Here is a 27904-nt window from a genome sequence, read left to right on the forward strand (position 1 = left end):
CTCAAATACTTGGTTCTAATTGAACAGAAATTTCTATGAACTTGTAAGAACTGTGTAGGACATGAATCAGTCTGTGTCAGATCCTGAATTTGAAATTTCCACTGAAGTCACGGGTAAGAGGCAAGTGGAACCAAGATCTAGGGCATTTGCTTTTTGAAGTTTGCAAAGACTGCTAAATTTTGCCAGTGGTAGTTCACTCTTTGCAACATAGTACGCTGTTCTAAACTGATTTCTCAGGTTTATTTTTAGTATGTTATTTGCAATTGGTGTTTGTTCTGGGAAAGATATTGCAGACTGAGCAATAATGCATTTCTTGCATTTCTCATGGGTTCTAATGGGGGCCTGTCTTAAAATGACTGGTTCCAGTAACAAAGGCGCTTGTCGACTCAGAAATCGAGGGAAAACCAACAACACACCCGGCAGAACATTATGTTATTTACACCGGTGCACATAAGTGGTCTGCATGTGCTCATTCGCTGTCAAAATAAAAGACACGCACCAGATAAGAAGTTGCAATGCGCGTTTTTGTCCGCTAGAGTGGGATTTTCACGGCACATTCCGCACCACATCTCTGTGCGTTCATCATTTGTTTGAAGCCAGCTCACCTCCTGCAACCACTTTTCCGAGAATACGCGCTTCTTTTGTGGTTCGGACTCCTTCTGACATTTCTTTGGAGGTGGAGGAACACCAAAGTAATTGCTTAAGGAGCTTCTTCGACATCTTTAAGAGTTCTAAACAAATGTCTGTCCTCCTCCAGAAAATCTTATGTATGCAAACGCGTTGCAACTTCATATCTTGTGCGCATTTTTTTTTTTTTGACAGCGAATGCGCACCTGCGGACCACTTATGTGCAGCCCCGGTTATATAGCTCGTCATATTGCATCCACAGAAATTCTTTTGTCCATGAAACCATAAAGCTGCACTTTCTTTTTGCCTTATAGTCTGATTTGTCATAACTTTTCCGTTTTGTGGTAAGCTTTTCTTTGGCTGTCACTTCTTCACCCTGACCTGTCTTATTTGGCTCAGCAGAACTAAAATATATATCCTGCTGCTTTTACATACACACACACACGCACACACACACACACATAACGGTCAGCGATTCTCTGCGTGATCAACCTCTCACATGTTTAAGCTTGCTGCGGGAGATTTCACTTGTCATGTTTGCATAGTAAGCTAACGATTGATAAGACGATGTCAGAGGAATTGGTGCGCAAATTATCATCACTCACCAATCAGTGCTGTTGCTCTCTATACACAGTTTGCGCGATTGCAAAGTGAAAGCAAAAAACAAGCGCAAATTCAAACGCGATTTTAATATGTCACATATTGACAGTGGCTCACCGATGCCAATGACATAATTACCCAGCTACATTTCCGAAAGAATGCAAAAGCATTGACATATATTTTTCCTTCCTACAACAGCCCGACGGGCAGGGAAGAGATAGATTTTGGTAGCCCGACTGGAAAAATCGCTAGCCCCGGGACGTCGGGCTAGCGATTTTGCAAGCCCTGTATCTGATTGAGGAATCACTCATCTTTGGAAAAGAGAGTTTATTACAGAGAAATGGCTCTTTCCAAAATAAAAGCAATACTATACACTTCTTCTGGGCTATATTCTTAGCAGCATATTGTAGCGGGTCAGGGCTGTTCGGGGTTCTGTTTGTACAGTTATGTTTTGTTTATGTTGCCATAGTGACGGGTGACGCCCTCTCGCTGCGACGGTGTGTCCTTCCGGGGTCAGAGGGCGCCCTGTGTTTTTTTGTTTTTTTTTACTTTATTTAACAAACAATGAGTATACAACATACAGATGAAGTATACAAAACAACAGAACATGAACACAAAAAGCCAAGGGTAAAAGAAAAAGGTAACAATTATAGGAATACACGCAAAAATTCACATACATATATTGTTTTGAGAGCCTTTTTGTTGGTGGAGTCTGATATTGATTGTATGTACATTTCCACATGGGCGCCCTGTGTGTTGTTGTTGTTGCTGTGCGGTTGCCGCGCTGTGAGCAGTTAGCTAGCGGCAGTGTTCTTCTGCAGATGTCAATAAACGGCTGTGCTCCCTGGCTAGCTCACGGGAAGCAAGACCAAACGACACCTCCGTCTCCTCCTTGTCTGAGCTCGCCACATTGGTGTCAGAAGTGGGATGATGGTGGCACCCCATGTTCTGACCCGAGTGACTTTTCCCCCGCCGGTCGTGACCGGCCGGTGCGCCAAAAGAAGGCGCCTGGACATTTGCAGGACTTTGTGTGGGGTAATGGGGTCGTCGGGGACGACTGACCCCTTAGGTGGGGGCTATGTAGCGGGTCAGGGCTGTTCGGGGTTCTGTTTGTACGGTTATGTTTTGTTTATGTTTGCCATAGTGACAGGTGACGCCCTCTGGCTGCGACGGTGTGTCCTTCCGGGGTCAGAGGGTGCCCTGTGTGTTGTTGTTGTTGTTGCTGTGCGGTTGCCGCGCTGTGCGCAGTTAGCTAGCGGCAGTGTTCTTCTGCAGATGTCAATAAACGGCTGTACTCCCTGGCTAGCTCGCGGGAAGCAAGACCAAACGACACCTCCGTCTCCTCCTTGTCTGAGCTCGCCACAATATTAAACATATCAGGTCCCCATAAGGAGAATCATGTGCTAACGGCTGTCTAAATGACTCGGGTAAAGTTTGTAGCATGCATTCTTGTTATTTTTGTCTGCTTCCACTTGTCTTTGCACTAGGATGATGTCGGCGTAAATGTGCAGTCATATTCGTTGTGTTCCCACTAGTGCTGTCAGCGTTAATCTCGTTGAAATGACGTTAACGCCACAACACGGCAAATCTCCGTTAACGAGCTACCGCCGATCGCCCCGTGCATGGGGCTAGACGGCCAACACATTAACGAGCTAACTGCGCTAACACACTAGTTCCCACCCATGTAATTGACCATTGCGTGGCACATCCAACATACTGTTTTACTTTAGTCCATGACGCGCTTACCTTCAGGGTCATACGTCACATGAAAACCAAAATAATTCCAAACGCCAGATCTGAATGAGGGTGGGGGAGGTTCAATTTGCCATGTTGCAAGGAGAGCTTAACTTCTGTCTCGCTAGCTTGCCCTGCGCTCTTCCTTCTGGCAATGCTGTCTGTGTTGAACGCTCAGTGGATCTGCGCTTGACAGTGCAACCTAGGCGGAGTAGTCGAACGGAGATCCACTGAGCGCTCAACACAGACAGCATCGTCAGAAGGAAAGTTGATAAAATAAATTACAAATTTTGTATTGTTCGATACATATGCGTACCTAACCGAAATCACTGTATCGAATGGTTCAATATCGATACGAGTATCGTTGCACCCCTTATATATATATATATATATAAACAAAACACCCAGCACGCCCCTGCGGGCGGTTTATCCTTCAAGCTCGGGTCCTCTACCAGAGGCCTGGGAGCTTGAGGGTCCTGCGCAGTATCTTAGCTGTTCCCAGGACTGCGCTCTTCTGGACAGAGATCTCCGATGTTATTCCCGGGATCTGCTGGAGCCACTCGCCTAGCTTGGGAGTCACCGCACCTAGTGCTCCGATTACCACGGGGACCACCGTTACCTTCACCCTCCACATCCTCTCGAGCTCTTCTCTGAGCCCTTGGTATTTCTCCAGCTTCTCGTGTTCCTTCTTCCTGATATTGCTGTCATTTGGAACCGCTACATCGATCACTACGGCCGTCTTCTTCTGTTTGTCTACCACCACTATGTCCGGTTGGTTAGCCACCACCATTTTGTCCGTCTGTATCTGGAAGTCCCACAGGATCTTAGCTCGGTCATTCTCCACCACCCTTGGGGGCATCTCCCATTTTGACCTCGGGACTTCTAGGTTATACTCGGCACAGATGTTCCTGTACACTATGCCGGCCACTTGGTTATGGCGTTCCATGTATGCCTTGCCTGCTAGCATCTTGCACCCTGCTGTTATGTGCTGGATTGTCTCTGGGGCATCTTTACACAGCCTGCACCTGGGGTCTTGCCTGGTGTGATAGACCCCAGCCTCTATGGATCTTGTACTCAGAGCTTGTTCTTGTGCTGCCATGATTAGTGCCTCTGTGCTGTCTTTCAGTCCAGCTTTGTCCAGCCACTGGTAGGATTTCTGGATATCAGCCACCTCCTCTATCTGCCGGTGGTACATACCGTGCAGGGGCCTGTCCTTCCATGATGGTTCCTCGTCTCCCTCCTCTTTCTTGGGTTTCTGCTGCCTGAGGTATTCACTGAGCACTCGGTCAGTTGGGGCCATCTTCCCAATGTATTCTTGGATGTTCCTTGTCTCATCCTGGACTGTGGTGCTGACACTCACCAGTCCCCGGCCCCCTTCCTTCCGCTTAGCGTACAGCCTCAGGGTGCTGGACTTGGGGTGAAACCCTCCATGCATGGTCAGGAGCTTTCTTGTCTTTATGTCAGTGGCTTCTATCTCCTCCTTTGGCCAGCCTATTACCCCAGCAGGGTACCTGATCACGGGCAGGGCGTATGTGTTGATGGCCCGGATCTTGTTCTTACCATTCAGCTGACTCCTCAGGACTTGCCTGACCCTCTGCAGGTACTTGGTGGTTGCAGCCTTTCTAGCGGCCTCTTCATGGTTCCCATTTGCCTGCGGGATCCCCAGGTACTTGTAACTGTCCTCTATGTCTGCAATGTTGCCTTCTGGTAGTTCAATCCCCTCAGTTCTGACTACCTTCCCTCTCTTTGCTCCGTTCCGTAGTCGGTATCCGTAGCCAGTCTTGTTAATGATCTCACTGAGGGGGTTCAGGCCTATGCAGAACAGCAGTGGGGACAGAGCATCTCCTTGGTAGATCCCGCACTTGATGGTAACTTGTGCTATGGGCTTGGAGTTGGCCTCTAGTGTTGTACGCCACATCCCCATTGAGTTCCTGATGAAGGCTCTTAGGGTCCCATTGATCTTGTACAATTCTAGGCATTCCAGTATCCAGCTGTGGGGCATTGAGTCATAGGCCTTCTTGTAATCAATCCAGGCAGTGCACAGGTTGGTCAGTCTGGTCTTGCAGTCTCGGCTGATTGTTCTGTCTACCAGTAGCTGGTGTTTTGCACCTCTGGTATTCTTGCCAATTCCTTTCTGTGTCCCGCTCATGTATTGACCCATGTGCCTGTTCATCTTAGCCGATATGATGCCTGACAGGAGCTTCCATGTAGTACTGAGGCAGGTTATTGGTCGGTAGTTGGAGGGGACCGGTCCCTTCTTGGGGTCCTTGGGGATCAGGACCGTCCGGCCTTCAGTTAGCCATTCCGGGTGTCTCTCGTTAACTAGCAGCTGGTTCATTTGTGCTGCCATATATATATATATATATATATATATATATATATATATATACTTTTTTTGTATATTACCATCCATCTTCTGTGTGTCCAATTCAAGGTCACAGGAGCATATCTCAGCTGTTATACAGCAAGAGGCACGGTACATCCTGGACAAGCTAGGCTAACACAGAGACAGACAAACATTCACACCTACAGCCAGTTTATTGTCACATGATCTCATCTCGTTTATGTCTTTGGACTGTGGGAGGAAGCCAGAAGCCGGCACAGGGAGAACAGAACTCCACTCAGAGAGGCCCCTTGCAGCACTAGTTAACAGGTATCCTGGGCAATGCACCCACAGAGTCCGTGGTAGCACCTTTGTGAATAAGCTTACTAGCTTGCTTAGAAGCCAGAGGCAGTTGACTAATATTCACCTTCCCTAAAAATTAAAGCAAGATGACTTTGGCTATGTCCACCTTTTTACAGTCTATTGTGAAAAGCGGACGTCTTTCACCAACCGAATGAAGACTGATATTGACATTATATATCTACAGAGTTGAGAAAAGAAAAACAAAGCATCAGTTACAACGGTAATGACTTTATTTTTGGAATAAATACACTAGTCTCAAAGACCATTACAAATGCCTGTGTAAAAAAAAAAAGATTTTTTAAAAAAAGAGTATTTACATTATTTTTTGCACAGAGCTGAATAAATGTATACATAGTATACAGTACAGCCTGTGTAAGTCATTGGTTTCTTTTGCTGTACAAAGTGCAAAAGCGGATTTAAAAACAAACAAACAAAAAAACAGCCAACTAACATGAGACTTACCCTGTAGTCGGATGTTGGACTGGTGAATGTGACCCCTTCAAATAAAACAGAACATAATGGATTACAGGATTCCGAGTCTGTCGACAGAACAGCTTGGCTCAGGCTGTGAGGCCATAAGAAGATGGGGATCCAGGAAAACACATTCTGTCTGTGATTGTGTTATTGTTATATTGATAATAAATTAGCTGTGCTAACTGTGCCGGACGAGCATGACTTAACAGGCTTCACGACTGGCTGAACACTATGAACTACGAATAATGTTGCTGAGGTCAAATGAAGGAAGTGATCACGAGAGAGAGGATCTCAATGCAGTCTGTGTGTATTTGCGTGTTTATAGTATCTGGCTAGGCCGCTATCTTAGGTCAGTGTTTCCTGGCCTGTGTTGTTTAGTCAGTGTGACTTCATATTCAACCTTAAATTGAAACATGATGTGTACAACGAAGGTGATCTCTGTTCATGTTTTGAAGAAATCCTGGCTACATGATAATCGTATGTTTTGCATCTTTAACTCCTAAAACGTCGCAGTAATAGCAGTCTTGATTGACTGCAGGAGTTAACTACCAAACTGTAAATGGGTGGTGGTAGGAATAAACAGTGCCACATAAGTATTCACACAGCAATGAAAATGATATCAGTTTCATTTCAGAATCAGTTGGAAGATTTTAAAATTCCTTGTGATTCAAAAAAAAAAAAAAAGATGGCCGATAAAACATAAACATGCGTGAGATATTTTGAAACTATGTTTTAGTCAAACTGTTATTCATACATGTCACTCTTGGTATAGTTGCTATTTGAAAAATGACTGGAGTCGTTTTGTAAACTACCCACAGCTTTCACTAATCTGCAGCCTGCACAGTTAAAGTATTATGACATGAAATGGGTTCCAGACTCAAAAGGTAAACTAGATTGATTGCTTGCAAATGGACATTCTGTATCTGCTGACAGTACAAGGAATTCAACTAAATTTTATTTGACCTTGATTATCTTGTATTGCCATAAAACGTACTCCTGAATAATGCTTAAACAAAGTGGCAGTGAAAGATGACTTTCAGCATTCATCTTCCAGGTTTGAGTGTTGATATTCTTCCAAGCAGGTGTCCATCATCCTCTAACAGCCCAAGTGGAAAAATCCATGTCTGACAGATAGAAAAGATACTTGCAGATGGAATCAATTCACCCTTTTAAAACAGAAAAAAACACTTGTGTCGCTTATAGGTTTAAGTTACTAGCAAGGCGTCATGTTACAGAAGTCCAGCTCCTGTGGTTTACGAACGCCAGTGCAGTGATCTCTTGTGAGAAGATGCCCAGTTTGGCTTTGGCAGTGCAGTGGTCGTCTCTTGAAGCCCTTCCCGCAGGTTATGGAGCACGGTGACCACTGGCCAATATACCACTCAGGACATGGCCCTTCACAAACCCTGGTGGCTGGAGGTCTGTGCGAAGAGTCACAGTTCCACCCTGGCTTCCCGTCTGGTTTCAAACACTGCACCATCCTCCTCTGGATCCCACGGCCGCAGGAAACGGAGCAATCATCCCAGCCTGTGGTAACCCACTTGTCCAGAATGGGCTCCTCCTTTTTGTAAGACATCTTTAGGGTATCTGTGTCTTTCTCCTTGACACTATCTTCACCCAGGACACTGTTTTGAGAGTTTACCCTCTCATTCTTCTTCAGAGTCTTGTCTTCCTTGACCTGACGGGCGAGGTAGAAGGAGTAGCGGATGCGAGGAGGTGTCAACTTGCCTGCACACAGGACCTCCACCGTCAGGGCTTCTCCCAAGGGCTTCATGGCCTGTATGGTCTCGGAGAGGCCGACTGTGCCACTGTAGCGCAGCAAGCTTCCCTTTACAAAGATGTCCTTCTCGCCAGCTGACACTATGTAGTTCCCATTGAGCAGGTAATGGCTGTCACTGTTCTTCACGGCCAAGTAGTTATCATCACTGACCATTCCCTTGTAGCCTCGCTGGCGGATGTCTATATTGGCTGCACCCACTGGCAACATGACAACGAAGTTGTAGCCATGCCTGCAAGCCAAAACATTTTAGAGTCAGTGGGGGCTTGTAATAATGGAGCGAAAATGATAAAGTTATGTTGAAGTGAGTGGGGGAAAAAGAATGACCTAAGCAACGCTTTGTAGAGCCCGTCCCATGATGACATAGTGATACTCACACAGGCTTTGTGAAGAGTCCAGACACTTTCTTGCAGCCCTTGTTGTCACCTCCACAGATTCCACAATTATCAAACTTTTTAGTGGAGCCAATTTTGCTGTCACAGCCGGTCTTAATGCACTTCCCCTGGACACACACTCCCGTGGAATCTGGTGAACATGGAGTCCCATCAACAACCTTGGATGTAAAAACACACGAAGCGTTAGCTTCTGCATTCACATCAAAAAACTGTTACAAATGAGTTCACTTGTTCCTTTTATACTGGGACAATAAACTACAGGGAGTGCAGAATTATTAGGCAAATGAGTATTTTGTCCACATCATCCTCTCCATGCATGTTGTCTTACTCCAAGCTGTATAGGCTCGAAAGCCTACTACCAATTAAGCATATTAGGTGATGTGCATCTCTGTAATGAGAAGGGGTGTGGTCTAATGACATCAACACCCTATATCAGGTGTGCATAATTATTAGGCAACGTCCTTTCCTTTGGCAAAATGGGTCAAAAGAAGGACTTGACGGGCTCAGAAAAGTCAAAAATAGTGAGATATCTTGCAGAGGGATGCAGCAGTCTCAAAATTGCAAAGCTTCTGAAGCGTGATCATCGAACAATCAAGCGTTTCATTCAAAATAGTCAACAGGGTCGCAAGAAGCGTGTGGAAAAACCAAGGCACAAAATAACTGCCCATGAACTGAGAAGAGTCAAGCGTGCAGCTGCCAAGATGCCACTTGCCACCAGTTCGGCCATATGTCAGAGCTGCAACATCACTGGAGTGCCCAAAAGCACAAGGTGTGCAATACTCAGAGACATGGCCAAGGTAAGAAAGGCTGAAAGACGACCACCACTGAACAAGACACACAAGCTGAAACTTCAAGACTGGGCCAAGACATATCTCAAGACTGGTTTTTCTAAGGTTTTATGGACTGATGAAATGAGAGTGAGTCTTGATGGGCCAGATGGATGGGCCCGTGGCTGGATTGGTAAAGGGCAGAGAGCTCCAGTCCCACTCAGACGCCAGCAAGGTGGAGGTGGAGTACTGGTTTGGGCTGGTATCATCAAAGATGAGCTTGTGGGGCCTTTTCGGGTTGAGGATGGAGTCAAGCTCAACTCCCAGTCCTACTGCCAGTTTCTGGAAGACACCTTCTTCAATCAGTGGTACAGGAAGAAGTCTGCATCCTTCAAGAAAAACATGATTTTCATGCAGGACAATGCTCCATCACACGCGTCCAAGTACTCCACAGCGTGGCTGGCAAGAAAGGGTATAAAAGAAGAAAAACTAATGACATGGCCTCCTTGTTCACCTGATCTGAACCCCATTGAGAACCTGTGGTCCATCATCAAATGTGAGATTTACAAGGAGGGAAAACAGTACACCTCTCTGAACAGTGTCTGGGAGGCTGTGGTTGCTGCTGCACGCAATGTTGATGGTGAACAGATCAAAACACTGACAGAATCCATGGATGGCAGGCTTTTGAGTGTCCTTGCAAAGAAAGGTGGCTATATTGGTCGCTGATTTGTTTTTGTTTTGTTTTTGAATGTCAGAAATGTATATTTGTGAATGTGGAGATGTTAGATTGGTTTCACTGGTAAAAATAAATAATTGAAATGGGTATATATTTGTTTTTTGTTAAGTTGCCTAATAATTATGCACAGTAATAGTCACCTGCACACACAGATATCCCCCTAAAATAGCTAAAACTAAAAACAAACTAAAAACGACTTCCAAAAACATTCAGCTTTGATATTAATGAGTTTTTTTGGGTTCATTGAGAACATGGTTGTTGTTCAATAATAAAATTATTCCTCAAAAATACAACTTGCCTAATAATTCTGCACTCCCTGTATTTGTTATATCAGGTAAACTACCTACATGACTTCGTAAGTGTACACAGAATGTCATAGTATAGTGCATGTTTTGAGATCAGCCCTATTTCCAGTGTGTATGCAAATGTGATATAGAAAAAGTGTGCAAGGTTTTTTCATCCTTAACTATTAACTTCAGCGCATTTTTTAAACTAAATTCTACATAAAGCCTGCTGCCGGCTAACTTTTAAAGCTGTGAGTCAGTGGTTAAAACATCCAGCTGACCTGTGCTGAGCTGATCTACGTGTCCCCTGAGTTCTCCCTATCTGCTCCTTCTCAGCTGATTTGATGGACTGAAGTGCGAACTCTGTCTCTCTGCTGCAAAAGCTCACTCTACGCCCTGCTATCTGAAAAAGATAAACTGTCCTCCTCCTCCTCTTCTTCATTCTTTCCCCTGCTCTGTTCAGAGACCAGAGGCAGCTGGATGACATATATTCTCTTTGCTATCGCTGCCTCTAAAAATAAAAGGATTTTAAGTGCTAATGTATTTTGACTTTTGACTGATCGTCAATCAGATTTTCTGTCTCTCGAGTGCACCTTATTCTTACCTTTGATTCCAGGACGTTGAAGTAGCCCGTACCATTAGCCCTGCAGATTAGTTTGCACCTGTCACTGAGGGACACTCCAGAGTACTTTGGTATCCACACCACTGAGTGGCTGATACGGTTACTGCTGAATCTCTGGCCGCTACTCTCACACTGCTCTTCACGGTATGTCTTACCTACACAGAGAAGGAGGGACGACATACAAGGTGAGAGGTGGGATTGCTCTAGCATAAATACGTAACTGGATATACTTGTCTGTGTTGAGAGATTTGTACCTGTGTCAGGGCAGCTGTTCAGGTTGCAAGAGCGGTATTTGACCCGAACTCCTTGGCAGTATTTACCCCCATTTGATGGAACTGGGTTGTTACACTCTCTTTTTGACAGCTGGACACCACCACCACATGTGCGTGAACAGGTACTGAACAGTCCCCACTTGCCCCAGCGGCCGTCCACCTGAAAATAAGAATGCATAAATAAAAATGCAAATAAATACTATTATTATTCATATCCTCATAAAGGTATGTCCTGACAGAAAGAACTGCTTGAATCTTACCTTCAAGTTGTGAAGCTGCTTGTCAGTGCAGACCCCTCGGTCGCAGACCTGTCCGTCCCCACACTGAGTGCCATCTGCCCAGGGAAAGTGCCGAGTCATACACACTAAATGTCCGCTGGACTTTCCAGTGCACCACAAACGACTGCATGGCGGCTGCATGAAGGGACAAGGCTTAGAGCCTTCACCAAAGGCGAGCTCACACTGGCGTTCGAGCTTGTAGGATGATCCTGGCAGCGTGTCAGGTAGGACTAGCGGTTTCTGAGGCTGGTCGAGCAAACAATCACCTAAGAAGAGGGAGATTCAATAAGCCACACAACGACGCAGTATGACCTTCTTCTTCTGTGGAGACTTTATGACACACAGGTATAAAAGATGCAACCAAAATACACAAATGCACGAAAAACACAATGAAAAACAATGTGTTTATGCTTATTCTCAAATATTTATATGGTCCTCTTCATTAAATGTGTGCTTTTTCTGCATGTTGTGTTGTGGTGGGTGGGATTGTGGGTGGGCACAGGAAGCAGTCATTGCCCTTGTGATTTGGCCTTTGATGCAGTATATGCAATGTATGCCACACACACAGAAACATGCATGAGCACACCACACACAGTCATCCCCACCCCAGTCCCTTCCTCAAACTCCCCCTAAAAACCCACAAGCCTCTCCTCTTATTTTCCATCCCAGCCTTGTTGCATGACTTGCAGTTAGACTAGAATATTGATAAAAAGGATATGAAGCTAGATAGTGCTGCAAAAGTCAAAGGCATCAAAAGCTACAAATACATACCTTTCTGGGAACAGACTAATATTAGGAAGAGTTTGGCAAGTAGGTGCAAAATGGAATCACGAAAGGCCAACATGAGTGGATGAAAAAGGTTTCCAGGAGAAGTTTTTTTATCCCCCAGAAACATGCAGAACTTCGCACTCTTATGGGGAATTTTCACATACAAACACATTAATCTGCGCTTGGAAAAACTGGGTTCCCCCACTTGAACTGTTGAGTATGCCATTCATGTTGTGGTGAATTCGCAGCACATTATAAGCGAACTGCGGTGCGGTGGTAACAGTCCCACAGATGTGGCAGAAAAACACACTGATTATCAGATAAGGCAATGCTGTACAAACAAATCACTCTACGCCAAATAAGCTCAACCTCATCTCTTCCTTCCTAGTCTCTCTCCATAGAGCAATCATGGAAACAATAGCTGGTGGTGTGTGTGTGTTTAAACAGGTTACAAATAGGTCTGGACACAGCGCTGAATGAAAATTACCACAAGCATGTGGTAACATGCTTTTTCCACCCCACTGCTTTTTGAAGTTTAGATTTATGACAGATGGCCAGGAGAAACCAGGTTACGATGCTGTCACAGAAATCACTCCCTGATATTCCTCTAAACTAGTACTTTTGTCCACAGATTATTTCCAAAATGAATAGAGAGAAGCAACAAACAAAAAATGTCTATTTGGAGTAAACCTGCATGGGAAACATTGTGCAGATACACTTAGTGGTCCAAACCGCTGTGGTGACTCTCCCCAGACAAAAAGGCCTGTAATTTGGGACAGATGTGGGGGCAGTTTTAAAATAAAAGTTTAGAATTGCTCCAAGGCCAAGTGCTGTGGTCTGTCCTGTTTGGCAAACAATCTGCATCCAAATGAATGAATTTCTTCTTGGCTATTGCAAGCCTGTTTTTTTAAGAGAGGTTTGGCAGATGTGAGAAATCAAGCATAGGTGGATATTGAAATGAATCCATTCTCTCGCTTGCATTTATCCAAAAAATGATTTCAGTAATGTTTGGAATCAGGGCTTGCTCTTCAAAAACAAAAGCACGGTTGTCATTTGAACAAAACACAGCTGTGTGACCAACACAGTGAGGACAATGCCTTGCTGTATGTTTGTAAGTCATTACTGCTTCAAGATTGTTTACAACTATCTATCCAACTCTGGCTTTCGACCTTTTCAAGCATGCTATGAGGCTGCTTTCAGGCTGGAAACACTGAGGTCAGAGGTCAAGAGTACTCACCATGCCCGCCGTCCAGAAATTCAGTGATGATTGCGGCACTGCAGGGGGACCAGGGGCTGGTACGGTTGATCTGAATAAGTGTGGGTGACATCATGTGGTTCTCCTGCATTTTTCCGAACAGGTCCTCACAGGATCTCACATTGTCATGTGGCATGTTGAACACATGCCCTGTGGAGAGGGAGTGAGATCTCAGATGTCTTTCATGAGTGCACAGACTGTGATTATGCATATACACTTTCAGGGACACTGAGATATTAATGTGGACTGAATGAAGGATGACGTCGACGGAGCATACCGAGCTCATGAGCAGTGGTGAAAGCTGAAGGAAGGCCGTCGTCTTCGATTACAGAGCAGCTCCTCTTGGGGTCGCACATGGTGCCAACATCTGCCATGCCAAGTGTGTCACAGGTGGAGGCGCCGCAGAGGTCCTGGATGAAAAAAGACATTAGCATGATTACATCTGAAACAATGACAGCTAAAGGCAAAGTCAAACATGGGCTTGCATCCATCCTTCCTCTTAACCAAAGTCTGAATCACAATGGTGCTCAAGGCTAGCCAAGCTAAGTTTGTCTCTCTATGACACAGAGACACAAAGAGAGTTACAATATTTGTCTTCATTTATCGTTTTAGTCACTTCTGGGTAGTGGGTACTATTTATAAATTTACCGCTGACATATTAACACCCTTTTCATTGAGTTAAAAACTCATTAACATACTTTAGCTGCCTATTTTACACAACAAGGAGTAAGTGTTGTTTAAGGTCAACATATTTGTGTTTTTAGCTGCTTTTTTGGCAACTTTGTTCGGTACACTAGAAAAAAAATGATGCCCAAAATGCTGACCTTAACTAATTGAATTACATGTAATTTTTCCATGTGATTTTGCTACATAAGTAAAATGTAAAACATTTAATTTAATGGACTCTGATCAAATGGAAGCACATTTTTCGTAATGATTAATTATTTCAATAGGTAAACTTTTTATTTTATATATTTCAGTTTCATTTTATTCAAGATTATTGCTTCATGATTGTAATTGTGTCACTTGTTATTGGTCTTTGATGTGTGATACTGAGAAACAAAATGGGCTGCAGTGGATTAACGGTAAATCAAAGTGGTAACAACTGTGTGCCAAACATTTAAACAGCACAGCGGCCTAAGACACTCCACTTTGTTTTGATAATGGCATTTGATGTATTTTTAAGATAACATAAAATCCAGTTGTAGCTAAATTAGACAATGATTTCTGTCGATGATCACAGAATGGCTCCCACTGAGTTATTTGCAGTGTTATGGGAAAGTGTGACAAAGCTAAATAAAGGTTATTCACACAAGATGGCTCAAGAGTTGGCAGTTTGTCTTGTAATCGGAAGGTTGCCGGTTCGAGTCCCGGCTCCGATAGCCTTGGTCGTTGTGTCCTTGGGCAAGACACTTCACCTGTTGCCTACTGGTGGTGGTCAGAGGAGAGGGTCTGGTGGTGCCAGTGTCTGGTAGCCTCACCTCTGTCAGTGCGCCCCAGGGCAGCCGTGGCTACAATGTAGCTTGCCATCACCAGTGTGTGAATGGGTGGATGACTGAAAGTAGTGTAAAGCGCTTTGGGGTCCATAGGGACTAAGTAAAGCGCTATACAAATACAGGCCATTTACCAAGACATTTATTTTCAAGTGATCAGCGTGACCCCAGACAGTTTGGGTTATGAATCTGTTATTGGTCTGCATTTTTCTTTCTCAGAGATTGAAGTTTGTTTGAAACTGGACTGCAGCTTATCCTCATTCTTGCCCTGTCTGGCTTTTTTGTGGTGATGTCACCTTGTTCCCAGACGTCGACAATTAACTTGTCTGAGTGCGATGCTATTAGGCCGGTTGAAATCATGTCCAGTTTATGAAAGTACAATTATTAAATTATCCTTTATGTTGTCTTGATGTCATCGCAGCAAGATCTTCGTTTAAGAAATTGGGAAATTATTCAGTCGTGTCAAGCACTGCTTTCCACCACCCAGTCTTTAAATCTTTTTAGTGGGAAACAGTGTTTAGAGCACACCTTCTCCTATGAGGTAATTTAAATAACCCCAACCATAACATTTCCATGCCAGAGCAGAGTTTCCAGATGACCTATTTCTCTACCACAGGTTTTAAAATCCAGTCTTAGCGAGTATGCATTTGGAGCTGAACCTCCTAATCACAGGACAACTTCGGCAGTAACCGCTGCAAAGAACCACCCATCTGCCTGTTCCCTAAACAGCACTGTCCCTACATACCCCAAAACACAGAAAACCAGTGGTGGTCAGCTGTTACAGATAAAACACCAGCTGAGTCTCCTGCAGCCCCTGCAATCCTCAGCCGTGCTTAATGTAACCATTAAACACGGGGCCAAGTGAAGACCTCGAGTGCTATGACAAATCATTCCTAGAATAAACCACAAAACCACAATTGTACACCAGTGCAAATCTAATCCAGATGTCCTCATGTGCTTGGAGGACATCTGAAAGTTTGGGCCATTTCAGTAAAAAAAAATAGAAGAACTGCAAGATGAACAGGGGAGAAGAAACACCCAAGTCAATGAGTTTGTTGTTTGCTATGACCTACTTCCCACATCTGTCATCTGTCTTTGCAATTTTGGTGTTCCTGCGAATTAACAAAAAAGAATAGAAAAACAATACTTACCTCAGCGGACTAAAATTCCCATTTTGTTTTGTGTACAGATTTTATTGCTTTTAAATCCCGTCCAGCCTGTTACCTGTTTGTGCTTTGGAAACAATATTCAAAAAGCTTTGAAAAAGGTGCATCTCAGAGTTTTATAGGTCTGATGCAGTATCCTGGACCGAGTTTATGACATCTGGACATTCTTTGGTGAGCTCTTTTCTTTCTCAGCCCATTATCTATCATGTAAGAAAAGGCTGTGAGCTAAAGTACAGTCACCTCCTCTCTCCCCGGGGGAACTTGCATTCTAGCAGATTTATGGTCAGATTTTATCTTTTGGCTGCTCTCCTACAATAAACATTCTGTGCAACTTAGCGCACTTTGCGGCATTCTTTGCACAAAAATCATGCTGACTATACTGTTTCGGGACAACCGCAGTTGCCTCCGGACAACACAGAGTTGGTCTTCATAAAACCTACAAAATTACACAATGGGCTGGTGTTAAGTGGAGAATGAATGGGCTTTGAAATATCTGTTAAAAACTGTAGTAAACAAAAGAAAATACTACTCACTAATTGGACAGACTTAAAGTCATTGTGTCATGATGTAGCAGAATTGTTAGCAGACATGTCAGCAGAATCCTTGAGTTTAAGAGGGGAGACCGTTTAGGCCTAAACTGAGAAGAAAATAAAAAAGGAAAAAATATATGTCAATCTAATTGCAGTGAACAAAGCCTGACAGGTTTAACTACAATCTCATGATCAGTAAAGGCCTCTCATGCAGTACACCGGACCTTGAAATATTTAGAGCTTGTTAGGTACATGTTTGCAAACCCCACTATTTTATTTATTGCTTCAGGAAACAGTGATTGTGCTAATAGATTCAATATGAAACTGACTGTAAAAGGTCAGTGAAGGCCTGTATCCTCTAGATTCCTGGTGTTGAGCATGAGTTTGATTGGGTGGTACTGTAAAGAAAGTTTTATGCACCACAAGCCACTGTTTAGACTTTTCATTTGTACACTATGTTAGCATTCGCTCATAAACTCCATGTTTTGTTTTGTATACACTTTATATGTGATATTACACCAGGAATCTGTTGTTCAACACACAATGGTTAGAGGTGAGATTCCTTTGTTCAACCTGCTGTGTTAAAAGGAGGCTTTTTTCTGAATCCCTGCACTTGTTACACCTCACTAAACCTTTGATTGCTTGATGCCTGTCTTTTTGCTTTATATAGTAAATTACATCCTTGTGACTCTCCAAGCTGACTTGGGTCGTGTCAAGTGGCTGCAGAGTTTATAACATCAGCTTTAAACTGATGTTTAAAGCTGATGTTTAAAGCTGAATGTTACATTCTTGTAACATTCTTGTTTTTGGAACACTTTTATGGAAAATGCTGACCATCTTAAGCTGTCGATATCTATTCAGCTAGGACATACTGTAAAAACTTGTGCAGAACCACCGTGGCAAAAGAAATGGAGGAAGCATGTGACAGACTGAAGAATTGCCAGGGAAAGATGCAGTCCAGCTGCTGATGTGGAGGAGTTTGTTTCAACATAAAGCGAACAGGTGAGTCCAAAACATGCAGGCCTGTAACTCTGACATCCACAAAGGACCCCACCGCCACCACCCTCAGTCCCTCCATCCCATCCCTTCAGGGGCCTGTTTAATGAGGAGCAGGCAGCTGCAGCAGAATGGGAACAGCTGAGAAAAATAACACATCCACACAGTACATCCCCAAGGGCACTGACGCTCATTATATTCAGTAAATTTGCAGGTATAACAAGCAATAGTTCACTTATCATTATGTACTACTAAGGCTGACAGAATAGTACTATGTTACCATTGGCTCTTTTAACTCTGATAGCACAGGTTTTAAGACGACCTTGTGACTGCAAGCTAAAAACTTTCACTGTAACTAAATCAGTTGGGCTGACTTGTCAGCTTTATTGCAAGTTTTCACAGTGGTAATGGAAGCGCATACATCACACTGACCAATGAATGTGAGCAATGACTTCATCTCTGACCTTGTGTCATCTTGCAAATATTTGGGAGTGCAGGGAGAAGTCAGAGGTGGTTTGCAAGTCTATAAAACTGCCCTCTAAGGAGCTATGACGAGCAATCAAGTCTGGTGCTCTGTTCAGCTCTGTGTGACCCAGCCTTGGTGTCAAAGCTGTGATGCTATTGGTGGACTGCCTGCATGCTCCCTGAGTTCACGAGAGGCGGAGAGTGTTTTCAGAGCAAATCAAAAACGCGTCAACTGGAGTTTTACTTATCACAAAGTTATAAGAGTACATTGCACATTTTCCTTCTCAAGATCAGAGGTTGCTTTACAGTATGTCACTCATTAAGGTGACACAATGCATGTGCGAAAAACAAACATTTACGTTTTCTGTGCGTAATTGCGCTTACAGAACATATCCCGCTCTGGTTTTACCCCAAACATGTGTAACATGAACGATACTAAAAGTTCTCTTTACCTGTCTGGTGAAAAGAATAGCTGTGTCCCAGTACTCGGGATGCTTGTCGTTGTTTTTGTTCATCTTTTTTTGCCAAGTGCAAAAGTTCCGCAGCGTCATGGCTGCGTTCCCGGACACCTTGGGTCCTTTGTCCTCCTCGGATATAATCATGATCTTCACAACTGTAATGCTGATGGAGTTGAGGATGCTGGGATGCTTGTACAGCTTCGCTGCCACTGCCATCAGTGTCAAGAGGTAGTGCTTTAAGTCATCTCCGTGGAATTTCGCCATGGACTCGTCCGCCACAACAAGCGTCTCCACGTATCTGGGGACTGAGGCGAACCTTTTGGCTCTCCCCATCCTATTCAGCATCGTTTCTGTCACATTGCTGTGGTCCGCCAGTCGCTTGTATTTCTCCAAGGACTGCGCAGCCTGGAGGCTTATGTCGCTGTCCACTGCGCACCTGGAGGTAGAGCTGGGCTTCAGGTTGTTGCTGGCTCTGCGCCGGACGATGTGCGCGCTCTCTGCGCTTCTGGTGTCATTTTGTACCGGGCTGATAAAATATTCCCAGCCGTGGAAGCCAAATGCACCTTGCACACCTTTGCAGAGACTGAGAGCGGCATAAGAGTACTGATCAGCGTTCACATATCCAGAATAAAAACACCGGGTCAGGTCAGTGGTGACATCGGTATCGGAGAGCCACAGTGCGCCTTGGTTAGAGATGGAAGGGGCAATGAAATTAGAGTCTCGCTGTAAATCGATCACTAATTCCTGCTTGAAAGCTTTAATCTTTAGGACATATTTTCTATTAAGGAAATCCACGTCGTTATCAGAATCCGTCCTTTCATCGCTATTCATTCTAATCGGGAAGCAAAGTTCACTCTCCATGCAACGAGCGAGCTTTAAGAGTGAGACCACAAAGTAAAGGAGAAAAGTTGATCTGATAAACATGACGATGTTTGCATTAATCAAAGATTGCAATGACCAACGGGGGGGAAGAAAGAAAATCAGAATGATGAAGAATCTACAAGCTCAGTGGCGGCGGCGAGAGGATCGGGATGAAGAGCATAATCCAAAGCGCTAAAACAGTGCAGGTCGTACAAGTCCACTCAGAGAAAACTCCTCCTGGTCATTCTCCACGTGTGTACTCAGTCGACTGCTGCCTTGTGTGGAGCTTATGCATTTGGTCATGTGTAAAAATATGGAAACACAACCTTTCTTTGCTGGGGGGAAGTCTTTCGAGGCGCTCATTGGATGAGCTTCAGCCTTTTCTTCTTCTTCTTCTTCTTTTTTCTTTTTTTTCTTGCCGCCTCTTAAAACTCATCAAACAGGCCAATCAATAAGTCACAACGTACAAAATATGGTGAATTAGCAGATCTTGCACTTTACACTCAGACTACTGCACATCCACTACTCCATTAAATCTTTAGCTTTTGGTCACATGGAGTGAATAAAAATCTTTAATGCCACATGCATATTCAACAGAAATCCCTGCACTTCATTTGTAGTTCATAAGGCGAATAAGAGCTACAAGTACTGCATGTTTAACGGAACACCGGACAACGGGCAGCAGGAAAATAACAGGCATGATTAAATAAGGGGTGACACAGGCCACTATCATACTGCAGCTGAAGTTCCTCGGAGGAAGATTATAAGTTGTAAGGATTCAGCATCACTTTTTCTCCATGTTGTGATTAGGTCCGTTTCTGAGAGAATCACATACGACATCTTGTGGACAGAATAATAATTCTATAGCAGGGGTCCGAGGGTATTCTTTTAAGACTGCCAGAAAATGTTAGAAAGTAACTACTCTAATTATTTTTACTCAGCTACAGCCTAATTTGATTTAATTTTACTTCTATACAGGTGGATGGGGCTGTTGCTAAATGATACTTCTTTATTATTTCTTTACGGATTAAAATCTTATTTGCAAAAAGTATCAGCATTTGAATTAAAGTTGTTATGTGAGACATATTTTGTACTATTATACATTTTAAATGCATTATACATACCTTACGGAGATCTAATATTAACAGTGCAGCTAAAGTTAATGTACTTCGGTTTTGTTAGTCAAACATAGATAAAAGAAATAAAGCTGAAATTAAAACACAAATCAAATCAAATCACTTTTATTGTCACATCACATGTGCAGGTACATTGGTACAGCACATGTGAGTGAAATTCTTGTGTGCGAGCTTCACAAGCAACAGAGTTGTGCAAAATACAATAATGTAAACAAGCAAAATACAAGCTACATCTGAAACTAATAAATATATGTACAATATGTAATAGTATATGCACTTCTGGATGTGTATACTAAATATTTTTCTACGTGTGTGTGTGTGTGTGTGTGTACACATATTTTACAAATTAAATAGAGTAAACAATAAATAAAATGTATAAAATGTATAAAATAAAATATACAGAGTGAGACATGTGCAAAACAGTGGCATTACTGTACAGTATGGAGTGCATAATGTTAAAGTTCCAGTAGTGAAGCTGAGGTGTCTATGACGTGTTCAGCAGTCTGATGGCCTGATGGAAAAAGCTGTCTCTCAGTCTGCTGGTACGGGACCGGATGCTGCAGAACCTCCTTCCTGATGGAAGTAGTCTGAACAGTTTATGGCTGGGGTGACTGGAGTCCTTGATGATCCTCCTCGCTTTCCTCAGGCACCGCTTCCTGTAGATGTCTTGGAGGGAGGGAAGCTCACCTCCAATTATCCGTTCAGAGCACCGCACTACTCGCTGGAGAGCTTTGCAGTTGTAGGCGGTGCTGTTGCCATACCAGGTGGTGATGCATCCAGTGAGGATGCTCTCAATGGCACAGTGATAGAAGGTCCTGAGGATGCGGGGGCTCATGCCGAATCTTTTCAGTCTCCTGAGAAAGAAGAGGCGCTGCTGCGCCTTCTTCACTGTTTTGTTTGTGTGTACTGACCACGTAAGATCCTCAGCCAGATGTACACCAAGGAACCGGAAGCTGCTCACTCTCTCCACAGCAGCGCCGCTGATGGTGATGGGGGTGTGTACTTCTCTGCACCTCCGGAAGTCCACTATCAACTCCTTTTTGTTTTGTGTGTTGTCGTGTAAAAGTCTGTGGAAATCTTCATCTCATCCGTCTGTAGTAGTAAATATGATGATTGTGACTTTATGTGGTCTACTACTAGCTTTGCATCCACAGACAGACTTGGGCCACTTCCCTCAACCATAAGGATTTTTTAAAATATATTTATAATAATTTGTGGTATAAAATTTCTAATATGGCCCCAACGGGGTGAAAAATAGTAATGTTGACTCTGGGAGTTATATCATTTTATTTAACGTTTAGCTTTGTTTGCGACGTGGTTGCTATGAACGCAGCTGCCGTTGCTAGACTGAGGACCCCTGCTTTTAAGTTGTCCACACAGAAGCCGGTCTTGATTTTGGCATTCTATCGTTAAAAACAGTTGAAAACCACGTTTGATGTCAAAATAAGCGGAAAAAAGTCGCATATTTGAATACTGAGTGTATGCAAACGACTTATCACACTTTGTTATATGTTCTGTGTCACTTTTTTGAATTGGCAGCTAAACTGGCAAGCGTCTGTGCTATTCGTTGACACCCTGCACACCGAAAAAAATAACACTACTGAAGAGTAACCTCTGCTACCCGTCATAAGTTGTGAGTTTTAAAGTTAAAAAGTAAAACATTTTACATCCAAGCGTCTATTGTAACAAGAGCAATAATTTACCAATGGTCACAGTTTGAAAGTTACGGGGATTTTTGGGCTCTAACGGAACCAGCTGCCGCCGAAATGAACTCGTATCAGGTTTTGTCGCTGGTGGGAGAGGGCTCATTTGGACGGGTTTACAAGGGAAGGAGAAAAGGTAGTGGCATGGTAAGCATCTACAGGAGCACAGTTTAGTTTCCTGTTTGTTTAACGACACTGCTTCACATCGTCTCTTCATCTTTGTCCCATGAGGTGGTGGCTCTTAAGTTCATGCCAAAGCTGGGTCGCTCGGAAAACCAGCTACAAAGTCTCAAAAGGGAAATTGAAATTATGAGGGACCTTCGGCATCCCAATATTGTCCAGCTCTTTGACAGTTTTGAGACTGAAACTGAGGTATTCTCCCATTTTCTCAAAACTCTCAAATAAGTTGCTGTCAACTAATTATCTTTACATAATCCCATGATCATTATAACCCCCTATATATGTTAATGACAGGTTGTGATTGTCACTGAGTACGCAGAGGGCCAGCTGTTCCAGATCCTTGAGGATGATGGAAACTTACCAGAGAGCCAGGTTTTCACTGTTTTTACACAATTGAACCAGATGTGAAGCTTTATTTAATGTTACGTTATTAAACTAGTCTTCCCTTCTTTCAAGGTCCGTGCGATTGCCTGCCAGTTGGTCTCTGCTCTGTACTATTTACATTCCCATCGCATTCTTCACCGTGACATGAAACCCCAAAACATCCTGCTAGAAAAAAGCGGTGTGGTGAAGCTCTGCGACTTTGGGTATGTTGATAGTTGCAAAGAAAAAAGTTTCAATCGTTTCTAAAAGAATAAATGACATGATGCAATCTTGCTGTAGGTTTGCCAGAGCGATGAGCGTCTCCACCTTAGTGCTTACTTCTATCAAGGGAACGCCCCTGTACATGTCCCCTGAGCTGGTGGAGGAGAAACCATATGACCACACTGCTGATCTGTGGTCTTTGGGATGCATCCTTTATGAACTCCACACGGGGGCGCCTCCGTTCTACACCAACTCCATCTTCAAGCTAGTGCAGCTCATTGTGAAAGACCAAGTGAAATGGCCAGACACCATGAGCAGCACTTGCACGGTACAGTAAAGCTACACTTTACTCACCTTGTGTTACATTTAGGTTGAAGCCAACATCTTCAATATGTTGCTAGCTTGAAAATTTTAAGCCTGTAAAAGATTATGTTGCAATTATAAGTCCCTTGAAGGGTTTATTGGAGACAAACCTTACACAAATTGTTTCCTAATGCAAAGTCTTCTATATTATTACTATCCAATGATTTCTTTGCAGAGCTTCCTGAAAGGCTTGTTGACCAAAGACCCCCAGAAACGGTTGTCATGGCCAGACCTCTTGTACCATCCCTTTGTTGCTGATGGTGTTCTAGGTGATTCTTAAAACTCCTGATTTTAGTAGAAAGCTTTCAAATGTTAATGACACATTCTCATGTCTGACATTCATGATTTTATTCCCATGTGATGTGTTTGCAGTTTTGCCAGCCACAAATGTGTCCAGGCCCTTGACGGTCACACCCAGCCCTGACATGCTGGCGTTGAAACTCCAACAAGTGGCAGAGAAGACTGTACCAGCTTCTGCAGAAAGCAGATTGTTGCGAAAGGTCAGGGAACAAACAGAAAACTGTAGTAAGAGGAAACCACCAGGAAAGGACAGTGCCAAAGTAAGTAATCAGTAATTATGATTATTTTATTATTTGTAAACGTTTGTATGGTGAGATCAGCGGAGGGCCCTAAACCTGTTTTGTGTGCACTGACAGAAAAATAAGGATGAAAGGGAAAATGGTGCGATGGCAGCAGCAATGTCCCCTAGAGTGTGCAACCCCATGCCCTCTTGTGGCGATGTTTCTGTTACCTCGGGTCAGCTGGATATGATGGCTGCTAATCAAAGCCTCGGACCGAAGATTCAAGCTAGCTCAACATCAAAGCACAGGTGTTAATGAAGGTTCAAAGTAACGATGAGTTATGCTATCATAAACAAATGTGTTTATAGTTCCTTTCTCTACAGGGGTCAGATAAGCATAGACTACGAACGGGAATTTCCCTGTATAGATATCGGGCCGCGACTTGTGCGGAGATGCAGGGAGGAAAGCCACACCTCACAGCGATTGCAGGTCAGAGACAGCTGCCTTTTCCACTCATTAGAAATTATTTACATATTATCTGTCAGTAGAGGATCTGCTTTGATAACACGCACAAAAAAAACTTGCTTTCTTAAATTAATATATTAATATATACCTGACACTGAGTCATTTCTTGTTCTTTCAGAATGTAAACAACAAAGAATACTGGGAGAATCTGGCCCAACTGTCCGATCCAAGCAGACAAACGAGAGAGATATTAGATTACAGCATAATTATATCTCAAATTAAATCAAAGATCCAGGAATTTAAAGCTCAGGTAATGTTTCAGCATTTCATTCGGCGTGAATTTTTTCTTCTTCAAAAGAGTTTTGCATCTACTCCTTTTTTTTCTTTGTTTGGGCAGCTAAAAGGGGGCGTGGTAAAAGAAGTTCAGCAGATTCAGCAACCAATGAGGGTTCTACATAATCTGCTAGTGATGGCCGAGGTTGAGAAGTTGAACGACGTCGGCCGTGAACTTGGGCTACCCCGTGTCCTCTTTGGCCTGATCCAGGATACTGTGGAAAGCTCAGATTTCATTAAGGTTGCTACCCTGGATTGAAACAGTGTTTCACAATGAACTGATCCTGCAACAATGTTTCTCACTTCTACTTTGGTACTTTGTCAGCATCAGCAGAGTATCCCCGTCCTTCAAGAAATGATCACAGTGGTCCTGGTCTACTGGGAGAAGAACTGTGCCTGGGTGGAACAGGAACAAAGGTTTGATGAGTCTTTTTTTCCCTCGCTGAAACTGACTTTGTTCATTTGTGAAATACTCAGTGCATACACACGAGATTCCAACTACAGCAGCTCACCATCTGCTTCTCACGCTTTAGCCTGGAAGAGTTCACAGAGTCCTTCAAAACAATTCTTAGTCAACCAAATCTCAGTCGTCTGGTCGTGAGTACCCACTGACATATTTCAACAGCATCAACCATGTTCAGCATGGTTTACATATAATATCCTGTGTCTGTACCTTTTTGATATGCATTCAGCTGGTCTGTTGTGTGAAACGCTCAATTATCTGTCTTTTAGCCTCTGGCTGCTTGTGTTTTGTCTCTCTTCACACAACACAATGTTGATGTCAAAGTTGATGTGGAGCATCTAGCATCCTTGCTGAAAACTCTGGTCTTGAACCCATGTGAGGTACTGAGCTCATGTAAACCTGGCAGTAATATGAAAGCTTGAAGGGACCTGAAAATGTATGATCCATTTATTTTTCTACATTATCAGCCCCACATTTCTCCACCCTCCGGTTGGGGACTCTGTGATGGCCTGCTGTCTTTGTTCCTAGATGCACTTAATGAGGTCAGACTGCAGATGAAGTTTGGTTAAACATGTATTAGTACAGATATTAGCAACGTATCTGTACTAAATGTCTGTGCTTTCTTGTTTAAACAGCATGAGAATGGCCCTTTGCCCTCGGGTTTAAATGAAGTTTTCTTTCTGAATCTGTGGAAAAAGATCGGTGCTTCCCTAAGAAGTGCAACATCAGACTCTGACTTCTGTTCAGCAAATGGTAATTGTACTCATCCTGTGAAACCCATGATGTCTGAAAACACTTCTAATGAAAAAGCAAACCTTGCTTCTTTGTGTGTGTCTGTTACAGGACTGTATTTCTTTCTCTCTGCTTTACTGTTTGCCTTCTGCAAGGATGCATATTCGTGCATTCCTGTGTTTTGTGATGTTGGATCAGAATGTGTGTACGCTCTTGGCCGCCTGCTGGGCACCGAGTGGTTAGTGTTGAGATGTCTTAATTAAACGAAATAATTTGTATTACAAGCCAGCTACAATGCCTGGAGCTAACAATAGCATCTTTTATACCCTACAGTCTTCATTTGTTTGCCAAGGGCAATCCTGGGAGGCCCAGGGTGGATCTGAGTCACAACACTTTATCCACACTGAGCTGCCACTTGTTATGTTTTCCATTCGCCCTGGACCTGCCTCCACGCACCATGTCCACAGTTCTCCAGTTGTACGACAGCTGTGGTATTGTTACAAGCCTCCTGCAGGTTAGGGCCTTATTTTGCTCCAATAAAGACCTCGCCGACAAACATAATTCTCTGATGCAACACAGGATAACTCTTGCACTAGTTTTGTGTCTGGCATGCAGTACTGTACACCTGGATGTGTCTGTACTTTTTTAAGAGCACTGTGTTGTTGTTTGTTGTTGCCTGTTTGATGTATGACGAGTTGTCTGTGTGATTTTATTTTTTATTATTATTTTTTTTGTGCTTTGGCAGGTAATTCAAACCCTTCCTCTTCATCTACTGGAGCTGCCTCTCTCCCTTCTGAGCCGCTTGCTCCTGTGTGATCCCCCCCGCTCAATTGACCACCTCACAAAAGCAGCTTCTTGCTTTTTCTTGCCATCCTGGGACGATCAGCTCCCTGCCTCCAGCCGTCAGAGTCCTCCAACCAGAACTGCCTGCTCTCTGCTCCCCGAACTCCTGCAGCTGGAAATTCTGTGGGAAGCTGCTGTGGAGCTCCTCACTCTATTGTCTGGGATAGCCCGTTGTCCCTCCTGCCCACTGCAACTTTATGTAGAAACCTCAGTGCTGCAGCATGCACTGACTCACTCGTATGAGCAGATCAGGGCTGCCACGTGTAGATTTTTAGGAAATTTGGATCCATTCAGGCCTCTCACACAACACACCCTAAAACCTGACATTTTCAAAGCCATGATAAACTGCCTTAATGATTCCTGCATGCCTGTCCGGCAGGTTGCTTGCCGGTCAGTTGGAAACTGGTTGGGCTATATTGCAGCTGGGCTGCATATGGACAGACCCAGTGAAAAGGGGATACATAGAGGGAGATGGTGCATAGAAAAGCAACAAAATAAACAGACGTACTCAGATATTGAGGCAGCAAGTGATTTGGAAACATTAAGAGAGCAGAGAATGGAGGAGGAAGAAAGAAGGTGGACACATGAAGCCAGGAGGACAGTGGCCATGCTGGTAACTCTAATCTATGATCCTGATGCCCTCACACGTCGTCACTGCTGCGCCGCCCTGGGAAACCTGCTAAATGTTGATGGAGCCATATCCTTGTTGCTGGAGGAAAATGTGCCCAGCTTACTTCTAAGAACTGCATGCACAGATTACCACAGTGCAGTGAGAGAAGCTGCCATAGGATCTTTATACCTGTACAGCCAGCAGGATGCCATGCGTCAGGTAACGAGCAAGTCACAGCATCGCACATGCTCACATTACAATAAAACAATCTCTGTTTGGAGAATTTGGTGCTTTTGAAATAGTTCATTTTTAATTAGAAAAGCAGAAAACAGTTCACACCTCCTGGTATTGAATTTAAAGCTGTGCTCTTACGCCCAGAGCTTGTTCTGTCCTTTAGATAAATTTTGTTCACTGTTTAATCTTTCACAAGTCAGTAACACACTTTGAAACACACATTTATTGATTTATTTAGATTATTGCTCTTCTTTTGCATTCATTCAAAGGTCCTGATGTCTCTTGATGCCAGTAAGAAGCTTGTTCAGGCTTCACAACATGCTCCTCCACAGTGTGACTATCAGCGGCTCATTGGACAGCTGACTGCACCAGAAAAGTCAGCAGCTTAAAAACCTGCTCCCTGTTTAACTTTACAGCAACATATTTGTCTGAAGCCATGTGTTAGTGAACGACCGAGTCCCCGTTTATGAATCAAAATAAAACTGTTTTACTGTT

The 27904-nt window shown here is 43.6% G+C and overlaps 2 protein-coding genes across 2 annotated transcripts; one reads left to right on the plus strand and one right to left on the minus strand.

Moving 5' to 3' along the window:
• Positions 1–5902: 5902 nt before the first annotated feature.
• Positions 5903–19540, minus strand: adamts15a (ADAM metallopeptidase with thrombospondin type 1 motif, 15a). The gene is made up of 8 exons (XM_026182671.1): positions 18375–19540; positions 13550–13682; positions 13255–13422; positions 11232–11515; positions 10954–11131; positions 10682–10854; positions 8273–8448; positions 5903–8127 (listed from the first exon to the last, which is right to left on the minus strand). Exons 1-8 carry the CDS (start codon positions 19302–19304, stop codon positions 7335–7337), a joined length of 2835 nt encoding a protein of 944 aa, XP_026038456.1. The 5' UTR covers positions 19305–19540; the 3' UTR covers positions 5903–7334.
• A 1887-nt stretch (positions 19541–21427) lies between these two features.
• Positions 21428–27904, plus strand: stk36 (serine/threonine kinase 36 (fused homolog, Drosophila)). The gene is made up of 21 exons (XM_026183190.1): positions 21428–22010; positions 22093–22227; positions 22312–22452; positions 22555–22632; positions 22717–22847; positions 22924–23173; positions 23384–23477; positions 23581–23768; positions 23865–24037; positions 24113–24218; positions 24373–24504; positions 24592–24768; positions 24853–24944; positions 25061–25124; positions 25260–25370; positions 25458–25532; positions 25626–25743; positions 25834–25960; positions 26056–26236; positions 26468–27394; positions 27679–27904. Exons 2-21 carry the CDS (start codon positions 22144–22146, stop codon positions 27796–27798), a joined length of 3369 nt encoding a protein of 1122 aa, XP_026038975.1. The 5' UTR covers positions 21428–22010; positions 22093–22143; the 3' UTR covers positions 27799–27904.

Source organism: Astatotilapia calliptera, chromosome 10 (genome assembly GCF_900246225.1).
Source record: "Astatotilapia calliptera chromosome 10, fAstCal1.2, whole genome shotgun sequence".
Lineage (NCBI taxonomy): Eukaryota > Metazoa > Chordata > Actinopteri > Cichliformes > Cichlidae > Astatotilapia > Astatotilapia calliptera.

Bases quoted from the DNA above. Each gene is read 5' to 3' on its own strand.
- stk36 (XM_026183190.1), top strand. From the start codon at position 22,144: ATGAACTCGTATCAGGTTTTGTCGCTGGTGGGAGAGGGCTCATTTGGA. The intron at 22,848-22,923 runs GTATGTTGATAG...ATCTTGCTGTAG, and splicing joins GTGAAGCTCTGCGACTTTGG to GTTTGCCAGAGCGATGAGCG. The intron at 23,478-23,580 runs GTGATTCTTAAA...ATGTGTTTGCAG, and splicing joins TGTTGCTGATGGTGTTCTAG to TTTTGCCAGCCACAAATGTG.
- adamts15a (XM_026182671.1), bottom strand. From the start codon at position 19,304: ATGTTTATCAGATCAACTTTTCTCCTTTACTTTGTGGTCTCACTCTTA. The intron at 11,516-13,254 runs GTGAGTACTCTT...CCCTCTTCTTAG, and splicing joins ATTTCTGGACGGCGGGCATG to GTGATTGTTTGCTCGACCAG. The intron at 10,855-10,953 runs GTACAAATCTCT...TTCTCTGTGTAG, and splicing joins GAACAGCTGCCCTGACACAG to GTAAGACATACCGTGAAGAG.